At 51.3% G+C, this 16,516-nt stretch overlaps 6 protein-coding genes across 6 annotated transcripts; 3 read left to right on the top strand and 3 right to left on the bottom strand.

The window, feature by feature from the left end:
- Positions 1-204: 204 nt before the first annotated feature.
- Positions 205-855, top strand: cwc21 (U2-type spliceosomal complex subunit CWC21; the record flags this gene model as incomplete). The annotated part of the gene is made up of 1 exon (XM_057274145.1): positions 205-855. The coding sequence occupies one exon, from the start codon at positions 205-207 to the stop codon at positions 853-855; it is 651 nt and encodes a 216-aa protein (XP_057142324.1).
- A 231-nt stretch (positions 856-1,086) lies between these two features.
- Positions 1,087-4,743, bottom strand: N7471_001423 (ATP-dependent RNA helicase ECM16; the record flags this gene model as incomplete). The annotated part of the gene is made up of 2 exons (XM_057274144.1): positions 1,087-4,491; positions 4,540-4,743. 2 exons carry the CDS (start codon positions 4,741-4,743, stop codon positions 1,087-1,089), a joined length of 3,609 nt encoding a protein of 1,202 aa, XP_057142323.1.
- A 242-nt stretch (positions 4,744-4,985) lies between these two features.
- On the top strand, positions 4,986-5,501 carry N7471_001422 (uncharacterized protein; the record flags this gene model as incomplete). Its single annotated transcript, XM_057274143.1, has 2 exons — positions 4,986-5,159; positions 5,208-5,501. The coding sequence occupies 2 exons, from the start codon at positions 4,986-4,988 to the stop codon at positions 5,499-5,501; spliced, it is 468 nt and encodes a 155-aa protein (XP_057142322.1).
- Positions 5,502-5,542: 41 nt separating this feature from the next.
- On the bottom strand, positions 5,543-6,754 carry N7471_001421 (uncharacterized protein; the record flags this gene model as incomplete). The annotated part of the gene is made up of 2 exons (XM_057274142.1): positions 5,543-6,275; positions 6,339-6,754. The coding sequence occupies 2 exons, from the start codon at positions 6,752-6,754 to the stop codon at positions 5,543-5,545; spliced, it is 1,149 nt and encodes a 382-aa protein (XP_057142321.1).
- Positions 6,755-7,695: 941 nt separating this feature from the next.
- N7471_001420 (uncharacterized protein) lies at positions 7,696-10,089 on the top strand (the record flags this gene model as incomplete). Its single annotated transcript, XM_057274141.1, has 8 exons — positions 7,696-8,523; positions 8,579-8,767; positions 8,819-8,991; positions 9,055-9,166; positions 9,232-9,292; positions 9,352-9,617; positions 9,685-9,785; positions 9,840-10,089. 8 exons carry the CDS (start codon positions 7,696-7,698, stop codon positions 10,087-10,089), a joined length of 1,980 nt encoding a protein of 659 aa, XP_057142320.1.
- A 425-nt stretch (positions 10,090-10,514) lies between these two features.
- Positions 10,515-15,185, bottom strand: atrF (ABC drug exporter AtrF; the record flags this gene model as incomplete). Its single annotated transcript, XM_057274140.1, has 1 exon — positions 10,515-15,185. One exon carries the CDS (start codon positions 15,183-15,185, stop codon positions 10,515-10,517), a length of 4,671 nt encoding a protein of 1,556 aa, XP_057142319.1.
- Positions 15,186-16,516: the final 1,331 nt, after the last annotated feature.

Below are 16,516 nucleotides of genomic sequence, written 5' to 3'. Positions count from 1 at the left end.
AACCTCCAATCCGAGCTCAAAAAAACCTACATCCCGAGTCGACATCCAGACCAGCTCCGAGCTCTCTCCATCCCGCAAAACTACAACCTACAAACCTACAACAATAACCCCTACTACGACTATCACACACGATCGTCCACCAAAGAATCCCCCAATACAAACCCACCAAATAATTTCCAAACCCACCCACCAACCACTACAAAAATGTCCTCCAACGTCGGCCTCACAACCCCGCGCGGCAGCGGCACATCAGGCTACGTGCAGCGCAACTCCGCGCTCCTCAAACCCCGCAACACAGGATACGGCGCTCCCTACCCGCCGATCAGCGGCGCAAACGGCAGCGGGCCAATGGACCGACCATTCAAGCAGCGGATGCCGGACAAGCAGATCCTTGAGCATGACCGCAAGCGCGCAATCGAGGTGAAGGTTATGGAAGAGCGGGAGCGACTGGAAGAGGAGAATGAGCGGATTGAAGAGGAGGCGGATGATAAGAAGAAGAAGGCTAAGAGTGGGGCCAAGAAGGAAGAAGGTGGTGAGGATGGTGAGGCGGATGAGGGGGAGAAGGTTCTTAGTGAAGAGGAGATTGATGAACGGTGTGATACTCTTCGGCAGCGGTTGCTGAAGGAGCTGGAGGAGGATTTGAAGCGCGGAGAGTCCGGATTTAAGAAGCCTTTCCCTGGGTCTGGATCTGCTGGTAGGGACAGACGCAATCTTAAGTCTTATCAGGTTCATGAGCTTGCTGAGGCGAAGATTGAGGAGACGGAGAGGTTGCGTAGGGCTTTTGGGTTGAGGGAGGATCGGGAGACTGGGGAGATTTCTAGTTCCCGGGATTATCGGGAGAAGAGGAGGGATTAGATTAGGTCTTGACTTGTTTTTTTCTCTGCTTGGTTCTGCGGCTTGTGTCTTCTCAAGTAATGGTGTTGATCGGTGTTATGGTTTTGTGGGATTATCATGGAAATAGGGTTGCATGAACAAGTTTCTTTTCTTTTCATTGTTGTTCATGTTATGCTGTACAATCTTCTTCGAATGCAAAGAAATGAACAATTGGATATCATAACCTCATCTATAATACACCAAAACCAGTGCCTATGCCACAAACTTTTCAATAACCCAACCCTCCTTGGGATCCTTCTTCTGCACAACCTTCTTAGCAGGCATCGGCCACCCCACACTGCCCGAATCACCCACAAGAGAAGGAATAACCCAGCATGATCTACGCGGCGGCACACCCTCAATAGCATCAGCCTTACCAATCGGCTTTCCATACTCAATAAGCGGCGTATCATGCGCAATCGCCGAGAGCTGCAACGCACTAGGCGCAACAAGCGGGAACATTCTAATCTTGGGCACCTGGTCCGAGACCAGCGAAGCAGAAGACTGCTGGAGATGCGAGTAAGTGATATACTTCGGCATTTCCTTCGGGGAGAGCTTCGCAAGCAGCGAAGACGGATGCACATAGACAGCGCGTTCCTGCAGATCCTGGTCCTTACCGTCCCGGGAGCGGAAGAGCGTCAGATAAGGGACGTCTATGGCGCGACGGGGAGTGCGCGGGTTCTCCGGCGGGACGGGGGCCTGGTCAGCGCGGATAGCGACGTGATCGATGAAGCCTGCCGTGACGATCTGCTTTAGCGCCTTGATTTGCTTTGATGAGGGCTCTGGCAGACGGGCTTCGTAAGTGGGGACTAGGCCTGGGTTGTTTGAGCGCACGATGTCGGTTAGCTGGCGGCGGAGCTGGGTTGCTTCTTTGAAGGCCTTTGCGCGGAGGAACATTTTCTCGCTGAAGGCGTCGCCGTCTGAAGCGTATCCGTAGGCGCAGATTGCCGAGAGAGATTTTAGCGCGTCGGAGGTGTCGTCGTGTTTGCTGAAGAGGCGTTGGGCGCGGGCGTACGCTTTGTTGCGTTGTTCGCGCTCGTCGTCTTCGAGGCGGTCTGCGTATGTGTAGACCTTGCGTCTGTCGCTGTCACTGTCGCTGTCGTCGTTGACTGGCTTCTTGGCTGTGGTAGGTAGGGGGTTGTTGGGGTCGAGCTGGTTCTCTGGGACGAAGAGATCGCCCACTGCTAGGGCTGCGACTAGGGCGATCACGTAGGGCATGCAGCCGTGTTGGTGGCCGATGTGGAGCATTTTGCTGAACCGGGGAGAGAGGGGATATGTTGAGAGACGACGGCCGATGGGCGTTACCTGGCCGTCGGCTGTAAGGGCGCCGAGGTTCTTGAGGAGTTTCTCTGCCTTCGCAAGACCTTGGCGGCTCGGGGGTGTGGGGAATGGGAAGTTGATCACGTTGTGAAGACCCATGCTCTTCATCTGGAGGACAACGCCTTCAATGGGGGTGCGGAGGATCTCTGGGTCGGTGTATTCAGCGAACTCGCCTTCGTAGACCGCAGAGGAATACATTCGGTAACAATGGCCAGGCCCTGTTCGACCAGCTCGACCAGCTCGCTGGTTTGCGCTTGCCTTGCTAATCCAACCGACCTGGAAGCTCTGGACTCCAGTGAAGAGATCGAACTGCTTCTCCTTGGCGCGACCACAGTCAAAGACATACTTGATACCGGGGATGGTAAGAGATGTCTCGGCGACGTTGGTTGCGAGGATGATTAGTCGGGAGTTCTCTGGGGCCGGCTCAAACACCTTCATCTGTTCTTTCGTGGGAAGTTGGGAGTATAGAGGCAAGACGTGAACGCGAGTTGACGAGTCCATGGCCTCTTCGCCTTCAGCAAGTTCGAAGCCTTCGTCTTCCTCTGCATCATCCAGTCCGGTGATCTCCATGTCACTGTCGTAATCATCATGTCCTGGATTGTCCATCTCGGTGCCGCCCAGCTCAAGGTCCTCTGCTTCAAGAGGTGCCTCAGTAGCTGAGAGCTGCACCTTTGCTTGTGTCGTATCTTCCCGCTGAGTAGGTTTGAACGCCTGCTTCAGTCGCTTAGAAAGCTGCCGGATTTCGTTCTGACCAGTCAAGAACACAAGCATTCCACCGGCAGGTAGTTTGCGGTGTCCGCGCGAAACCTTGCGGAACGCATCTTCAACGTAGTCACGCTGCGTGCGGCGGGAGAAATGGACTGCAACAGGATACTGACGACCCTCGGCTTGGACCAGGGGAGGTGCACCATTACGGAAAAGACTTGGGTTTTCAGTGAAATCAGAAATACGGAGTGTGGCCGACATGATGACGACCTTCAAAGGCTTGACAGAGGGGTCCTCCTCGCTCAAAGACTTGCGCAGGCCCACAATACGACTGACCATTCCAATCAGGATATCAGTGTTGACGCTGCGCTCGTGAGCCTCGTCAATAAGAATGATAGAGTATTTGCGGAGGGCAAAGTCATCTGCAATCTCTCGTAGAAGAATACCATCAGTCATGAACTTGATCGCTGTCTTCTTCGATGCTGTAGACTCGAATCGGATTTGATAAGAAACCTTCTCGGCATGTTGACCCAACTCCTGAGAAACGCGGTTCGCCATACTCACGGCCGCGACTCGGCGAGGCTGGGTGACACCGATTAGACCCGGATTAGGGCTTCCTGGGGAGCCGAAGCCGGATTCGAAGAGGAACTGGGGAAGCTGGGTTGTCTTTCCACTACCAGTAGCACCCCAAATGACGACAACTGAGTTGTTGTGAATTGCCTCCATGATTTTCTGTTCTTCGCCAACGACAGGGAGTCCAAGACGGGCGGTTTGGATTTCCTCCGTACGGTCAACCGCGACACTGTATGCCTTGCGATTGGGATCGCCATGAGTTACCTGAAGCTCCCGAGGGAGAGGTTCTTCTTGAGTAGTATTGTGGGTTGCTGGCAACTTGGATGGGTCGAACACCTGTTCTTCTTCGGTCACGGCTCCCTCGTTGGGTTGGAAACCTGCGGCTTCATTGATCTGTTGTACCGCCCAAGATTTGAAGGCCGACTGGCGAGTCTTGAGCGTTGGCTTATCTTCGTCCATTTCGTCATCTTCTTCTGAATCTTCTGAGTTTTCATCCTCATCCCCGGAAATGCCCTCGGAAGACGAAATATCTTCTTCTTCAGAGTCCTCTTCGATATCACTTTCGGATTCCTCGTCCATATCGTCATCATCTTCATTTTCATCCTCCTCGTCCGAATCAAAGCCCTCCCATGCAACCTCAGCTTTTACTGGTGCGGGTGCGGGTTTCTTCTTCGGTGCGCGCTTCCGCTTCTTTAGAACAGGGAATCCGTCGGCTCCTAGCTCTAATGGTCGCTTAAGTCCGCTTCCAGCAGCTGCCTCTTCTCGTAACTTTTGTTCATTGGGATCTGTTGCGGGATCGGAGACTTTCAGGTGGATGTCCGAATCGTCAGAGTCGTATCCTGAGATATCTGCGGGAGCTTTGTGATTCGGCGCGGAAACGGTTGTCGGTGCAGATACGTCGTCATCCTGTCTCTTGCGCTTGGAAAGATCTTTGGAACTCTGTAAAGATGAAGTGTCGACGGACGATAGGGCTAGCTTTTTCAACAATTCGATATTTTCTTCCTTCTTGAGTTTATTTTCCTGCGGAAATGTTAGAGCCATATCTTGCAATCGCGGCTATCCACATACAATGTATTTGTCCAAGCGCTTCTGCTTCTTTGAGGACATCTGAGGATGCTGCTCTTGTAGCTCCCCCTTCAGCTTCTGTCGCCGTGCCTCTTTCTCGTCCTTGGAGACGGGCTGGAGCTGTGCGACATTGGTATCAGCCGACTCGCCGTCTGGGTTTTGGCGGTGCCTTTGTTTTCTTAGACGTGGTGTAAATTTAGGCGGCATCTTGGATTACCGCAGCCACTCTGGCTGACAGAAAAAGATAATTGACTAAGTATGCAAGCTCTGCGATCCAACTGTTTCTTCAAAAAAAAATTAGGGCGGTCGGATACTGCTGGCTTGGCCCGAGGCGGTGAAACTAGCGCGCTGCCTACGAAAGGACGTCGACCTCCGTTACACCTAGGAAACCTAACTTATATCCCTCTTCAGTATTCCGACAAAGATAATTACTTCAAATCACAATCACCATGGTTGAATCTTCTGATACAAGCTCTCTGCAGGATTCCCTCAACCTGCCATTTCCTGCTACCACTAAGCAGGTTGCGGGGTCAGTCAATGGAGTACAAACAGATGTGGTGATAATGAGCTTTAGCGATAAAATCATGGTCACAATTTCACAAGCAGGACGATTAGCACACTGGGTATGTGTCTTGAATTTGACTTCAGCAAATATCGCTAATGGTATATAGTTGCATGTACCGATGGAGAACCAGAACCCTGGCACCGAGGGCATGCACACCCTCGCTGAGGGCGATGATGCTCTTTTGCCCCTCAAAAGTCTAACCACCACCACCTTACTAGGTGGCTATTCTCCTGGACAAGACACGACGGGTCAACTACTTGCTCGTCAGATTGCCACGGCTATTGCAATGAAAACACCTAGTGAAAAGAGATTACTCCTCGTTGGCCTTGGACTTGGCAAATCAACTGCTGATAGAGATTCATTTTTTGCTATTGTGGATCTGGTTCTGCAATGCCTATGAAATCATCATAGCCCGCTCTCTGACTGAGAACAAGGCAGCCATCAGAACGAGGCGTGCGACATCTGGTTCGCTCGCTCCAGAAACCGGTCCAGCTTCTCATTTGTGATCCTTCCGTGGATTCGAATTCGTTCGATTTCAGCGAATGCGCCGCATGTCAATATGTCGGCGAGATCCCTCTCGGTGAAGTCATCGTTTTCCCAGTTCTTTCTCAGTTCAATGATCAGCGTGCGAACGGTGACAAATCCACTATTTCTGTGCTTCAACATGAACCTGATAAAATGGCCAGTGCGCTCTTTGGCCTTCACGGGGTCCGGGTCACCCAGCGCGAATTTGATTGCTCGAACACGGGTTGTCGCCAGTTCTCGGAAGATTGGGCAAGGTTGGATGAGGTAGCCGTGTCTGGGGAAATCCATCACCACCAGAGTTCTGTTTCTCAGGGCATTGATATATGCAAACCACGCCTCTGACATCCAGTCGAACGACACAAATCGCATGGAAGTCGGAATCTTGGGGGCCATCCCATTCTTCGTGAGAAAGATGGCCTCCATACCGTCGTCGAAAGCGTACTTCCAGATCTTCGCGCGAACCTTCAGCGACAGCCAATCGAATGGGCATGGGCTGCGTCTGTCCACGAGCCCGTCCGGGGGATATTTTTCCATGTCGGCGAGGAACCTGTTCTCGAACGATTCCCACTTTTTACCAAACTGCAACCACATTCGGTTCTTGAAGTTGTCATCAGCAACACGGGTGACGTAGAAAATTGGCGTATCGGAACTGGCACTTGTCAGATCAGTGGACTTGTTGGTGGCATTGCGCCCGGGTGTTATATCAACTTACTATGCGTGCGACACCTTGGATTTTGGGACTACATCCACGACTTGATCAGACTCATGCGGGACAGCCGAAGCTGCTAGACCCGGGACCTCTTCAGCCAAGACCTCGGAAGCCGGGACCTCTGCAGCCGGGACCTTTGAAGCCGTCGCTTTGTTACGCTTGCGCGTGGTCAAACCCTTTCCTCGCATTTTCTTGCGTGTGGCCGAAGCACGCGCTTTGATGCGACGAACAGCTTTTTTGAATTTCTTCATTGTGTGGTGCTCAACCAGAACATCGGAAGCCGGGGATTCTGCAGCCGGGACCTGTGAAGCCGTCGCTTTGTTATGCATGCGCATGGTCAAACCCTTTCCTCGCATTTTCTCGCGTGTGGCCGAAGCACGCGCTTTGATGCGACGAACAGCTTTCTTGAATTTCTTCATTGTGTGCTGCTCATGCCTGATGGAAGAGCGTGATCGGCTGGAAGAGCGTGAGGGGGTAAAGGATCGTGAATGTCGTCGCCGACTCAGCCAGGCGACTCAGCCAGCCGTCGGCTCGGCGCTGCCCCCACTGAAATCGTTCATATATCTGCCGGCATCTTGTGACTTGAATATTTACAGACGCTACGATTACTTTAATCTGAAAAATACTAGTGATCAATTCATGCGTACATCCTTAATTGGAGTCATGTCCATTTCGGTTTTCTTGTGTGAATGGGAATTGTTCAAGGCTACCTAGGTTTCTATCAGGAGTGACCACCATGAACCGGCTTTCAAACGAAGAAGACGTTAGTGTGTTTAATACTAAATTGTGTTTTCTTTTTCCTATGAAGTAGTTGGGTAGGCCATGTATGGAATAGTTCGATCGTGTCCATCTCTATAACTACCGGGAAAGAAAGGCCTAGTCACTATATTAGACCCATATGGCATTTTGGATCATTCCACCCGCTCAGAAGATACCAGTTAAGAACTAGATGCCGTAAAGCATTCAGACATGGGACTAAAATACGACGTATAACAGGCGGAGTTATACTCTTTATATTGCGGTATGACCAGTCACGTGATAAATATTTGACAAACAGGGATTCCATATTGAGACGACACCTGTATGTACAACGTGAACAGAATCGGTTTTGGGGTTTAGGGCCGTCATAATCGTGTAAGCCTCTGGATATCTGGCTGATGGTTCTTGAGGATCTTTTTAGTGACAGTCTGCGCATACATTCTCACATTGTCGCATTTGAAAATCTTCCTTCGGTTTCATACTCTACGCATCAAACATTCCATTATTATCTGCCATCCACAGCTTTTTACATCCCTTTATCTTCATCTTTCTTCCTTTCCCAAAACAAACCTGCATTTCGGTCTTCGTGGGGTTCTGCATTATGGAGCCACTAGTGGATCCTGAGTTAGCCGCTGCAGTTGAGGCCTCTCGGCAAGATATGTATCGCCAGCAGAACAGGCACCCCTCGTCTCAGGCGTCCCAGGATAACTTTGTCGATCTGACCAATGACTCGGGTAATGACTCGGACATTGAAGAGGTATTCCCCAAGTCAAAGTCCGTGGTTAGTTCGGAGACTGAAGGTGACCTCGAGCATGAGCAGCTGCAACGTGCTCTTGCTATGTCGATGGAGCCTAATGACGAGGCCAACCCTCCTGAGAATGAACAGCCTGCCAAACATGCAACCACCCCGCATGCAGTTTCTGTAGCGTCGGCGGGTTCACTATTAACCATGAACCGGAAGCAGATGGAAGAGGAGCGTCTTGCACGTCTCGCCAAGCGCAAGGCCGACGACAATTCGTCTTCTCCACCGTCTCAAGTCAGCCGGAAGGTCCCCAGGACTGAGCCTTTGCCAGCCCGTCACTCTGCCGCTCTACGCAATCCGTTCCAATCTGCCCCCCAAGCGAGCACGGCTCGAGTGAAATCTCGCACCGAAGTCTGCCGCCAGCTTGCATCAAATGCCCCGAATATTAACATCCAACCGACCTCCCGCTCAGTGGCGCAATGGCCTCTTGGAGCTGTCAAAAAAACACACATCACCGGTTTCCCTCGCAGTGGAAACGAGATCACAATTGAAGAAGTCATCCAGCGAGACGACCTGGAGTTGGGCGTATTTAGCTCGTTTCTGTGGGACATGCCGTGGCTTTATTCCAAGTTTAACAACTCAACCACACGAATCATATTTGTTATGCAAGCAAATGACGAAGAAACGGTTAGCAACTCACTGTGGCCTTGAATGACTCGGACTAACTTGACTTCGTTTACAGCGAGAGCAATATCGTCAGGATGTTAGCGACATGCCCAATTTTCGCTTGTGTTTCCCACCGATGGAGCCCCAAGTGTTTTGTATGCATTCTAAGCTGCTTTTGATGTTTCACCCTGGATATCTTCGCATCGCAGTCCCATCCGCCAATCTCACCCCCACTGACTGGGGAGAGGATAGACTTATGGAAAACGTATGTCACTCCGGCCCACCTGATGTTCTTCAACTTTCTAACAGTGTGCAGACTGTATTCCTTATTGATCTTCCCAAACTTGAAGTTCCTGATGCCGGGAAGACTCCATTCTACAAAGAACTAGTCTACTTCCTCCAGGCAACCGAACTCCACCGCAACATCATCAAGAAGCTGGATGACTTTGACTTCAGCGAGACGAAGCGCTACGCATTTGTTCATACAGTGTATGTATTTTCCCCCTAGCCGATTTCCCTAGCAAAATTCTAGCCACCAGCTAACAATATAAGTGGCGGAACAAACACCGACGAAAAATGGCAACGCACCGGATTCAGCGGCTTGGGTCGCGCTGTCAAAACCCTCGGCCTAGAGACAAACGCACCTATCAACGTCGACTATATCGTAAATTTCCTCACCTGCTATGCTTCCATATATAATACAACACTGGGTATACTAACAATACACAGGCCTCATCGCTGGGAAATATCAACACTCCATTCCTGCGCTCAATCTACCTCGCTTGCAAAGGCATGCCACCATCTTTCAAAACCCAAGACCAACTAATCTAATCAACTCCAACCCATTAGGTGACAACGCTATACTGGACTACGAGCTCCGAGCGGCAAACAAGAAAAAAGAACCCCGCACAGAAGTGGAAGCGCATAACCAAGAATGTCTCGACCACTTCCGCGTTTACTTCCCATCAGACGAAACCGTACGAGACGTGCACAGCAACCCCAAATACGCGATTGGCACGATATGCTTCAATCCAGCCTGGTGGTCGAGTGCCAATTTCCCGCGTGACACGCTTAGAGACTGTGTCAGTGAGCGTGGAGTCTTGATGCATAACAAGGTGAGTACTTCTGCGGCGGGCTGGTTACAATGATTTGTTACTAATACACATTCCTTCTGGTATAAAGCTTGCCTTCGTCCATCCTTCCACCCCGATCGAGATGCCCGATAACAAGGAGTGCCGTGGTTGGGCTTATGTGGGAAGTGCGAATTTGTCGGAGAGTGCATGGTGCGTACATACCTATACCCCAATCACTGTAATGAGAAAGCTAACACGGAACAGGGGTCGTATCGTCAAGGATCCCAAGACCAAACAGTTGAAGATGAACTGTCGCAACTGGGAATGCGGCGTTATCGTGCCTATCATCAACGAGAAGAAGACCGAGGAGAAAGGTAAGGGACGGGAAACGCAGGGAACCGTCCCTTCGGCTCCTCTCCCAGTCGAGATCTTCAAGGATACCGTCCCTGTCCCGATCAGAGTGCCTGCTGTTCCATTGTCGGAGCACCGGAAGCCTTTCTTCTTTGGGGTTTGATTTAGCCTTGAATCTTGAGACTTGACCTGGATGGAAAGTCTTGAGCCTTTGTTTCCACTCTACATCCGAGTCATATCTACGTTTACTTCTGCAACGTCCAGTGAGAGTCTAGATTTTCACTATCCTTGTCATGGGTACCTGGAATAGGAGGAGTTCGGATCGGGTTGCTTGGTTGGTTCAATGGGAAATGAATGAATGGAAGGGAGGTTGAAGCACTGTATGTATTATCTAGCTTTTATGCTGTGACATTCAAACGAAAACAGACAAATAAAAAAAAGAACAGGTAATGTCCTAAACAACTATCTAATATGTATGCTTCCAAGTTTCTAAGGTTGACCTGGTTTGATATATACAATATCACGCTCGATGTAAATGCAAGTTGAAAAGAAAAAAGAAAACGAAAAGAAGCACCAAAATCTAGAAGCCTAAACTTCATCATTCTTCTTCCCCTTAAACAATCCCTTCACACGATCAATCATCAGTCCACCCAAACCAAACAGCGAACCAATACCAAAGCTCCAACCTCTCACACGAACAGTGTAAATAAAGAAATAAACCAAAGCCCAGTTAATAATAACAAAAGCCAAGAAAATTCCAAAGCAGCGCCATTTATCATCAACATGAACATTCAAGTTCGCCATGTACTGCGCACCATCCGTGTAGGGACAGTACTGGCAATCCGCCGTAGCCTGGGGGTTAACCAGGTATCCAACCTTCGCAGCGTCGACAAAGTCACCCGCATAAGCATTGCAAGTTTTTCCAGGCGGGGGGTTGAAATGTGTAGCTTCCAGCGAGGAACACTCAATCTGGACCTCTGGCAAAACGGCAGATAACACACCGCGCAGCCACCATGTGACCGGGTTGACGTAGTACATCCAGTATTTCCAGAAGACGGGGTAAGCTGCGTAGGGACGGACGATACCATTGAAGAGGTTGACCATGACGAAGAAGAAGGGGAGGACGTTTGAGATGACGGTGAAAGAAGGCGCGAAGGCGCAGACCCACTGGCCCCACGAAGCCTGGAAGAGGAAGAAGAGGATCGTCATGAGGAAGACGTAGCCTGCGTTCGCGGAGTCGGTTGGGAATCCGACTGGGTAGTACCATAGCAGCCAGTAGATCAGGCCCGAGATGATGGCTGCGGGGATCTCGCAGACGACGTTTGCTGTGCAGAAGGCGACCCAGCCGTAGATGCGGGATGGGTATTCGCGTGCTTCCCAGAGGGCGCGGTTGATGTAGAATTTGGGGACGATGGAGTTGAGGACGATGGGTGGGATGAGGATGATTAGGAAGACGGAGAACATGCGGTCTTGCATTGAGGCTACTGTGTTTGAGAGCATGTAGAAGGTGAAGCCGTTGAAGATTCCGATGATGACCGAGACGAAGAGTTTGCCGTAGTAGTAGGATGGGTCGCGCCAGTAGTTTGTGAAGAGACGTTTCGTCAGCTGGAAGGTTTGGGTTGATGTTGAGGCTGCGAATTCGTATTGGGCGGAGCCGGATTCCTCGATGGGGAGCTTGCTGCGCTCTGCACGGATGTGCTCGATTTCAGCGAGCATTTCGCGGTTTTGGTCTGAGTTGCGCCATTCTTCGTTCCAGTCGAGGAGTTTGCCGTTTCGGTGGGTTGCTTTCGCGGCTGTTTCGAGGATGAATTCGGCCACGTTCTTGGATGGTGGGCAGACGAACCCGCGGTCGCCGAAGTACTTGATTACCGCGGAGCCTTCTTTGCCGACGGGGCCGAAGTAGAAGGTGTTGCCGCCGGGGTTGAGGGCGAGGATCATGTCGAATTGCTGGATGATCATGGAGGAGGGCTGGTGGATTGTGCAGACGATAGCCTGGCCGGCTTGAGAGAGTTTCTTGAGGAAGCGGACGATGGAGAATGCGGCTTGGCTGTCGAGACCGGAGGTGGGCTCGTCCAGGAACAGAAGCAGACTAGGCTTGGCTGCGAGCTCGACGCCGATGGTGACACGCTTCTTCTGCTCGACGTTGAGAGAGCCGATGATGGCGTCCTGGATATCCTCGAGTTCGAGCAGGTCGATGATGCGGTCCACGTAGTCGATTTTCTCCTGGCGCGGGACATCGCGGGGCTGGCGGAGGATGGCTGAGAACTCGAAGGCTTCGCGGATGGTGGAGGTGTTGTCGTGCAGATCCATTTGCTCACAGAAACCTGTGCCACGCTGGAAATCAGGACCCAGCTTGTGGCCATCGACGAGCATATCGCCAGTCACGACACCCATCTTCTGGCGCTGGGCCAGAGTATTAAGTAGGGTCGTCTTTCCAGCACCAGAGGCACCCATGAGGGCGATCATGACGCCGGGCTTGGCGTAGCCATTGACACTGTTGAGGAGCTTGCGTGTTCCATTACCGTAGGGGACAGTATATTCAACATTCTGCCAGGTGAAGCAGCGCTCACTTGAGGACAGGCGGTTGAAAGTCGCATCATTAGAAGTGGCCTGGCCACGGGCAAGAGCGGCCTTGTCATTTGCGTTAGCGACCTTCTCTTCGTCGTTGGCGTCGATAGTCTGAGCGACCTGCTTAGCACGCTTGGACTTTTTGAAGACCAGAGCACCACCGCCACCACCAACGAACGAGAGAGTCTCAGCAGCGATGACAGTCACCAGGATATACAGCACGGTGAAGGCAATGACAACACCAAAGTTGCGCCAGAGATGGCTGCGTGTGAACTCAAAGTTGGCAGTCAAGTACTGAGTCCCGGTAACAGATGTTTCACCCAGGGATGACCCAGTCAGAGCACAGCCCTGGTACTGGAGTTCCATCCCGGGACCCTGTGGGATAAGTTGGGATGGATTGCATTCCATGACACGATCGGCGAACTCGTTTGTCAAGACCGCCTCGTAACTGTACGCGATGGGGTTGACATAGAACAGCCATCCGAACCAGATAGAGTCCTTGATAAGAGTCTGCTTGGGAATGACATAACCGACATACAAAATGAGCAGGTTCAGCGCAATACCACTGAAACGCACGGCGTCATCGATACTCGGCGACAGCGCAGCGAACATGCGGTAGAGCGAGGTGACGCAAAAGGTAGTCGTGTACACGAACAGGAAGTAGATGAAGAACTTGGAAGCCGAGATATCGAGACCACTCATGAAATAGACGATAATCGTGAACGGCACGACCATGGCGAGGATAGCAGGGAAGTCGACAATGACACGGGCAATGGAGACAGCAGAGGGACGGTAGAAAGCGTAATCCTTGTGGCGGGCGACGATACCCCGTCCAGTGACAGCAGGCATCAGCTCGGTCAGTTGCATCCAGCCAAGGAACAGAATTGAGAAGAACAGAGCACCGCCGCGCGAGAAAGCGCCGCTGGTATCCAGGGACTCTCCGTAGAACAAGGACGAAACGATGAGGCCGTTGGAGATGACGATAAAGTACTTCGTGTAGAGGGAGGTTTTGTCACCCCAGAGCAGCCAGAACTCGCGCTGCACGCAGGCCATGACCTGGCTCACGAACGAGACGGTGTAGGGTGACTTCTTGGAGACGGACTTGGACTTGGACTGCGCGACCATGGATTGGAAGCGACGGGTGTCCGCCTGCTCGGTGTCTTGGAGACGTTTCTCGTAACTGCTGACATCCTCCAAGATACGGCTGTAGGCCTGGCTGTTCTTGAAGGTGTTCTCAAGTGCCTCGGGGGTCTTGGGGGTGGACGCTTCACGACCGGGCTGGAACTCGCGGGCGTTGGGGTCGCAGAGCGAAGTAAGGAAGTCGGCTGTAGTCGACTGTGCGGGGCAGTAGAAGCCCAGGTCGATAAAGTATTGTCGTGCTTCATTGGCTGGACCTTGGTAGAGCATGCGGCCTTCGTCGATGACCATCACCTTGTCCATGAGCTCGTAGATGCTCTCTCCGGCTTGGTACAGGGTGACGAAGGTAGTGCGCTTGCTGATATCGGTCATGATGCGGAGGGACTTGGCGTAGTCCAGTGCGGTGCTGGCATCCAGACCGCGAGTCGAGTTATCCCAGCAGACCACTGAGGACTTGGTGGCCAGGGTCTCTGCGATACTCACACGCTTGCGCTCACCTCCAGAGACACCGCGGACATACTCGTTACCAACGAGGGTATTCCTTGTGTGAGTGATACCGAACATCTTCAACAGGGCATCGATGATAATGGGGATGCTTTCCCGATCTTGCTTGCGGGTCTTGTTGATCAAGGAGAACTTGAGAGTTTGCCAGACAGTGAGCGAAGGGAAGTGTTGGTCGTCTTCTGGGTTATAGTTGACTTCTCCACGGAAGTGCTTATTCTGGTCCTCGGACGAGAGACCACCATAACTGACCTCACCATGGACACCAGCAAAAGCACCACGGTCATTCGCAATCGCCTTGAGGAAGGTGGTACAGCCAGCACCTGGACGGCCCAGCACCAGCATCATCTCACCTTCGCGCACAGTACCGCTGAAATCATGGATCAGATCGCGAACAGGAGGGTGCTTTCCGAACCGCAGCTGCGGCACGAACCTGCAGACGAGGTTATACAAATCGGGGCCGAAGGTACCGATCACGGCCTGGGGAAGAGTGCGCACGAAAGATGCGCCGGTCTCCACGCCCTGCACGGTAAGGTTCTTGAAGACGACGCCAACCTTCTTGGCGGGTTCGCCGGCGGTCGTGCGACGCTCCAGATGACCACCGGTCAGGAACTCACCCAGATTGAAGCTGTCGTCAGCCTCGTCCTCGGTCTCTTCGTCCTTGGCCTTTTCTTCATCGCGGCGGCTGGCCTGCGACTTTCGGCGACGAACGCTCTTAGTGACAGAGCGGGTGCGGCTCAGGCTGAGGCGGGTGAGTTCGCGGCGCATCTCTTCCATATCCTCCATGGCGCCGCTGCGGGAGACGGCCTTTCCGGCCTCTTGCTCTCCCCACTGGCCATCTTCGTCACTTACAGACGAGCTGACGGTTGAGCTGTCGGTTAAAGTTGATTCGATGGGAGCTTCGGTGGTCTGGTGAACTTGTTCTGTAGTGGGTTGTCCGGAGCTCGCATCATGATGGTATGTCTCGCCAGTTGAGCTGGATGGTTGCCTGGAGGACTGAGTATAGGCTTGGGGCTCCGAGCCGGTATGCGACTGTTCGGAATGGCCCTCCATTTCGGGGCTCGGATGGGTTCTACTCTCCGGTAACATTCAATGACAGATACTGGTGTATTATGTTATAGCCAGGCTAATTAGAGGATGGGATATGAATAGAATTAAAAAGGAGAAATGTAAAGGAACAACAGAATTATAAAGAAAGAAGAGAATTATAAAGGAAAGATTAAGGAGAAGAGCAAAAGAGATTTAACACCGTTTATATTAGAAAATGTCAGAATATTCACTTAACCCCGAGGCATTTGTCAGTCGCTAAAAAGGAATTTCAGGACCCTTGGAATAAGTAAGTTGAGCGTCGAATCATAAGCGAGATTATTTGCCAAAATCTCGACTTTAGAGCTATAGTGGAGTACCTAGGTAGTGGAGTATACATGACTCAAGTTGAATCATGTCGAAAAGAGTTTTTCTGGTTTCAAGCTCTGACGGAGATTAGTCTTAGGCCCGGGATTTAACCGGATATATGGCTGATACTGGCTGTTCATTGGCTGTTCGTTGGCTGTTTCGCATGTCATCAATCGGAATATCCATTCCTATCAGCCCTGAAGCCCTTGGAGGCTTATGAAAGCACGTGGGGCCGGCTTTTATATTCCGTCTCTTTTTTTTTTTTCCCACATATTATATAGAGTACCCCGGTGGGATGGATTAGCAATCCTTGCTTATGAATCCTTTTTACCTTTTTAATAGGGCCGAACCCATGTAAATCCCCATACTAGGATGTATAACTGGGATATAACAAAGCATGTGGGATCTCAGACCCAAGTGCCCGGGTCCTTACAATGCCATTCCCTGTCGGCCCACCTTCCTATCTTAAAAACAATGTACGGAGTACAGCCAAATCCCGTTAAAATCGACCTTTTTTTTTGTAAACCTCCTGCTTTTACCATAGTAAAGAGTGCCAAGGCTGCCCGAATTAGATATAGTTCGGCGACTTTCCAAGATCTCGCTGATCCACTCGGCCCAAAGCGTACCCCGACCGGAGGGATCTTGGTAATCTGACTTTTTCTCCGATCTAACTGCGCTCCATAGTTCGCAGAAATATTGCAACCTTCGCTTCATTCACATTGCCGAGAGCCCGGCAGATGCATGTTTCCATCAGGTTGTTTTTTTTTATCCTCCACAACATATATATTTATTTACATTTGGATACTTAGTAGCAGCTTATACCATCGCCTTTTTTTGAAAGAGAAAAAAAAAAAACTTAGAACCTTCACACCTAACTTATGCCCAGGGCTTCTTGGCAAGCCACTATCAAACTACATACTTCCACGTTGCCATGTCAGAGATATCAGATATATCACATGTCATGCAGGCTACACCTACCTTTGGGTATC

This window comes from Penicillium samsonianum, assembly GCF_028829775.1.
Source record: "Penicillium samsonianum strain IBT 33392 chromosome Unknown utg000001l_segment0_segment0, whole genome shotgun sequence".
Classification (NCBI taxonomy): Eukaryota; Fungi; Ascomycota; class Eurotiomycetes; order Eurotiales; family Aspergillaceae; genus Penicillium; species Penicillium samsonianum.
Note: the sequence above shows the minus strand (reverse complement) of the source record. Positions and strands in the feature narration are given on the sequence as shown.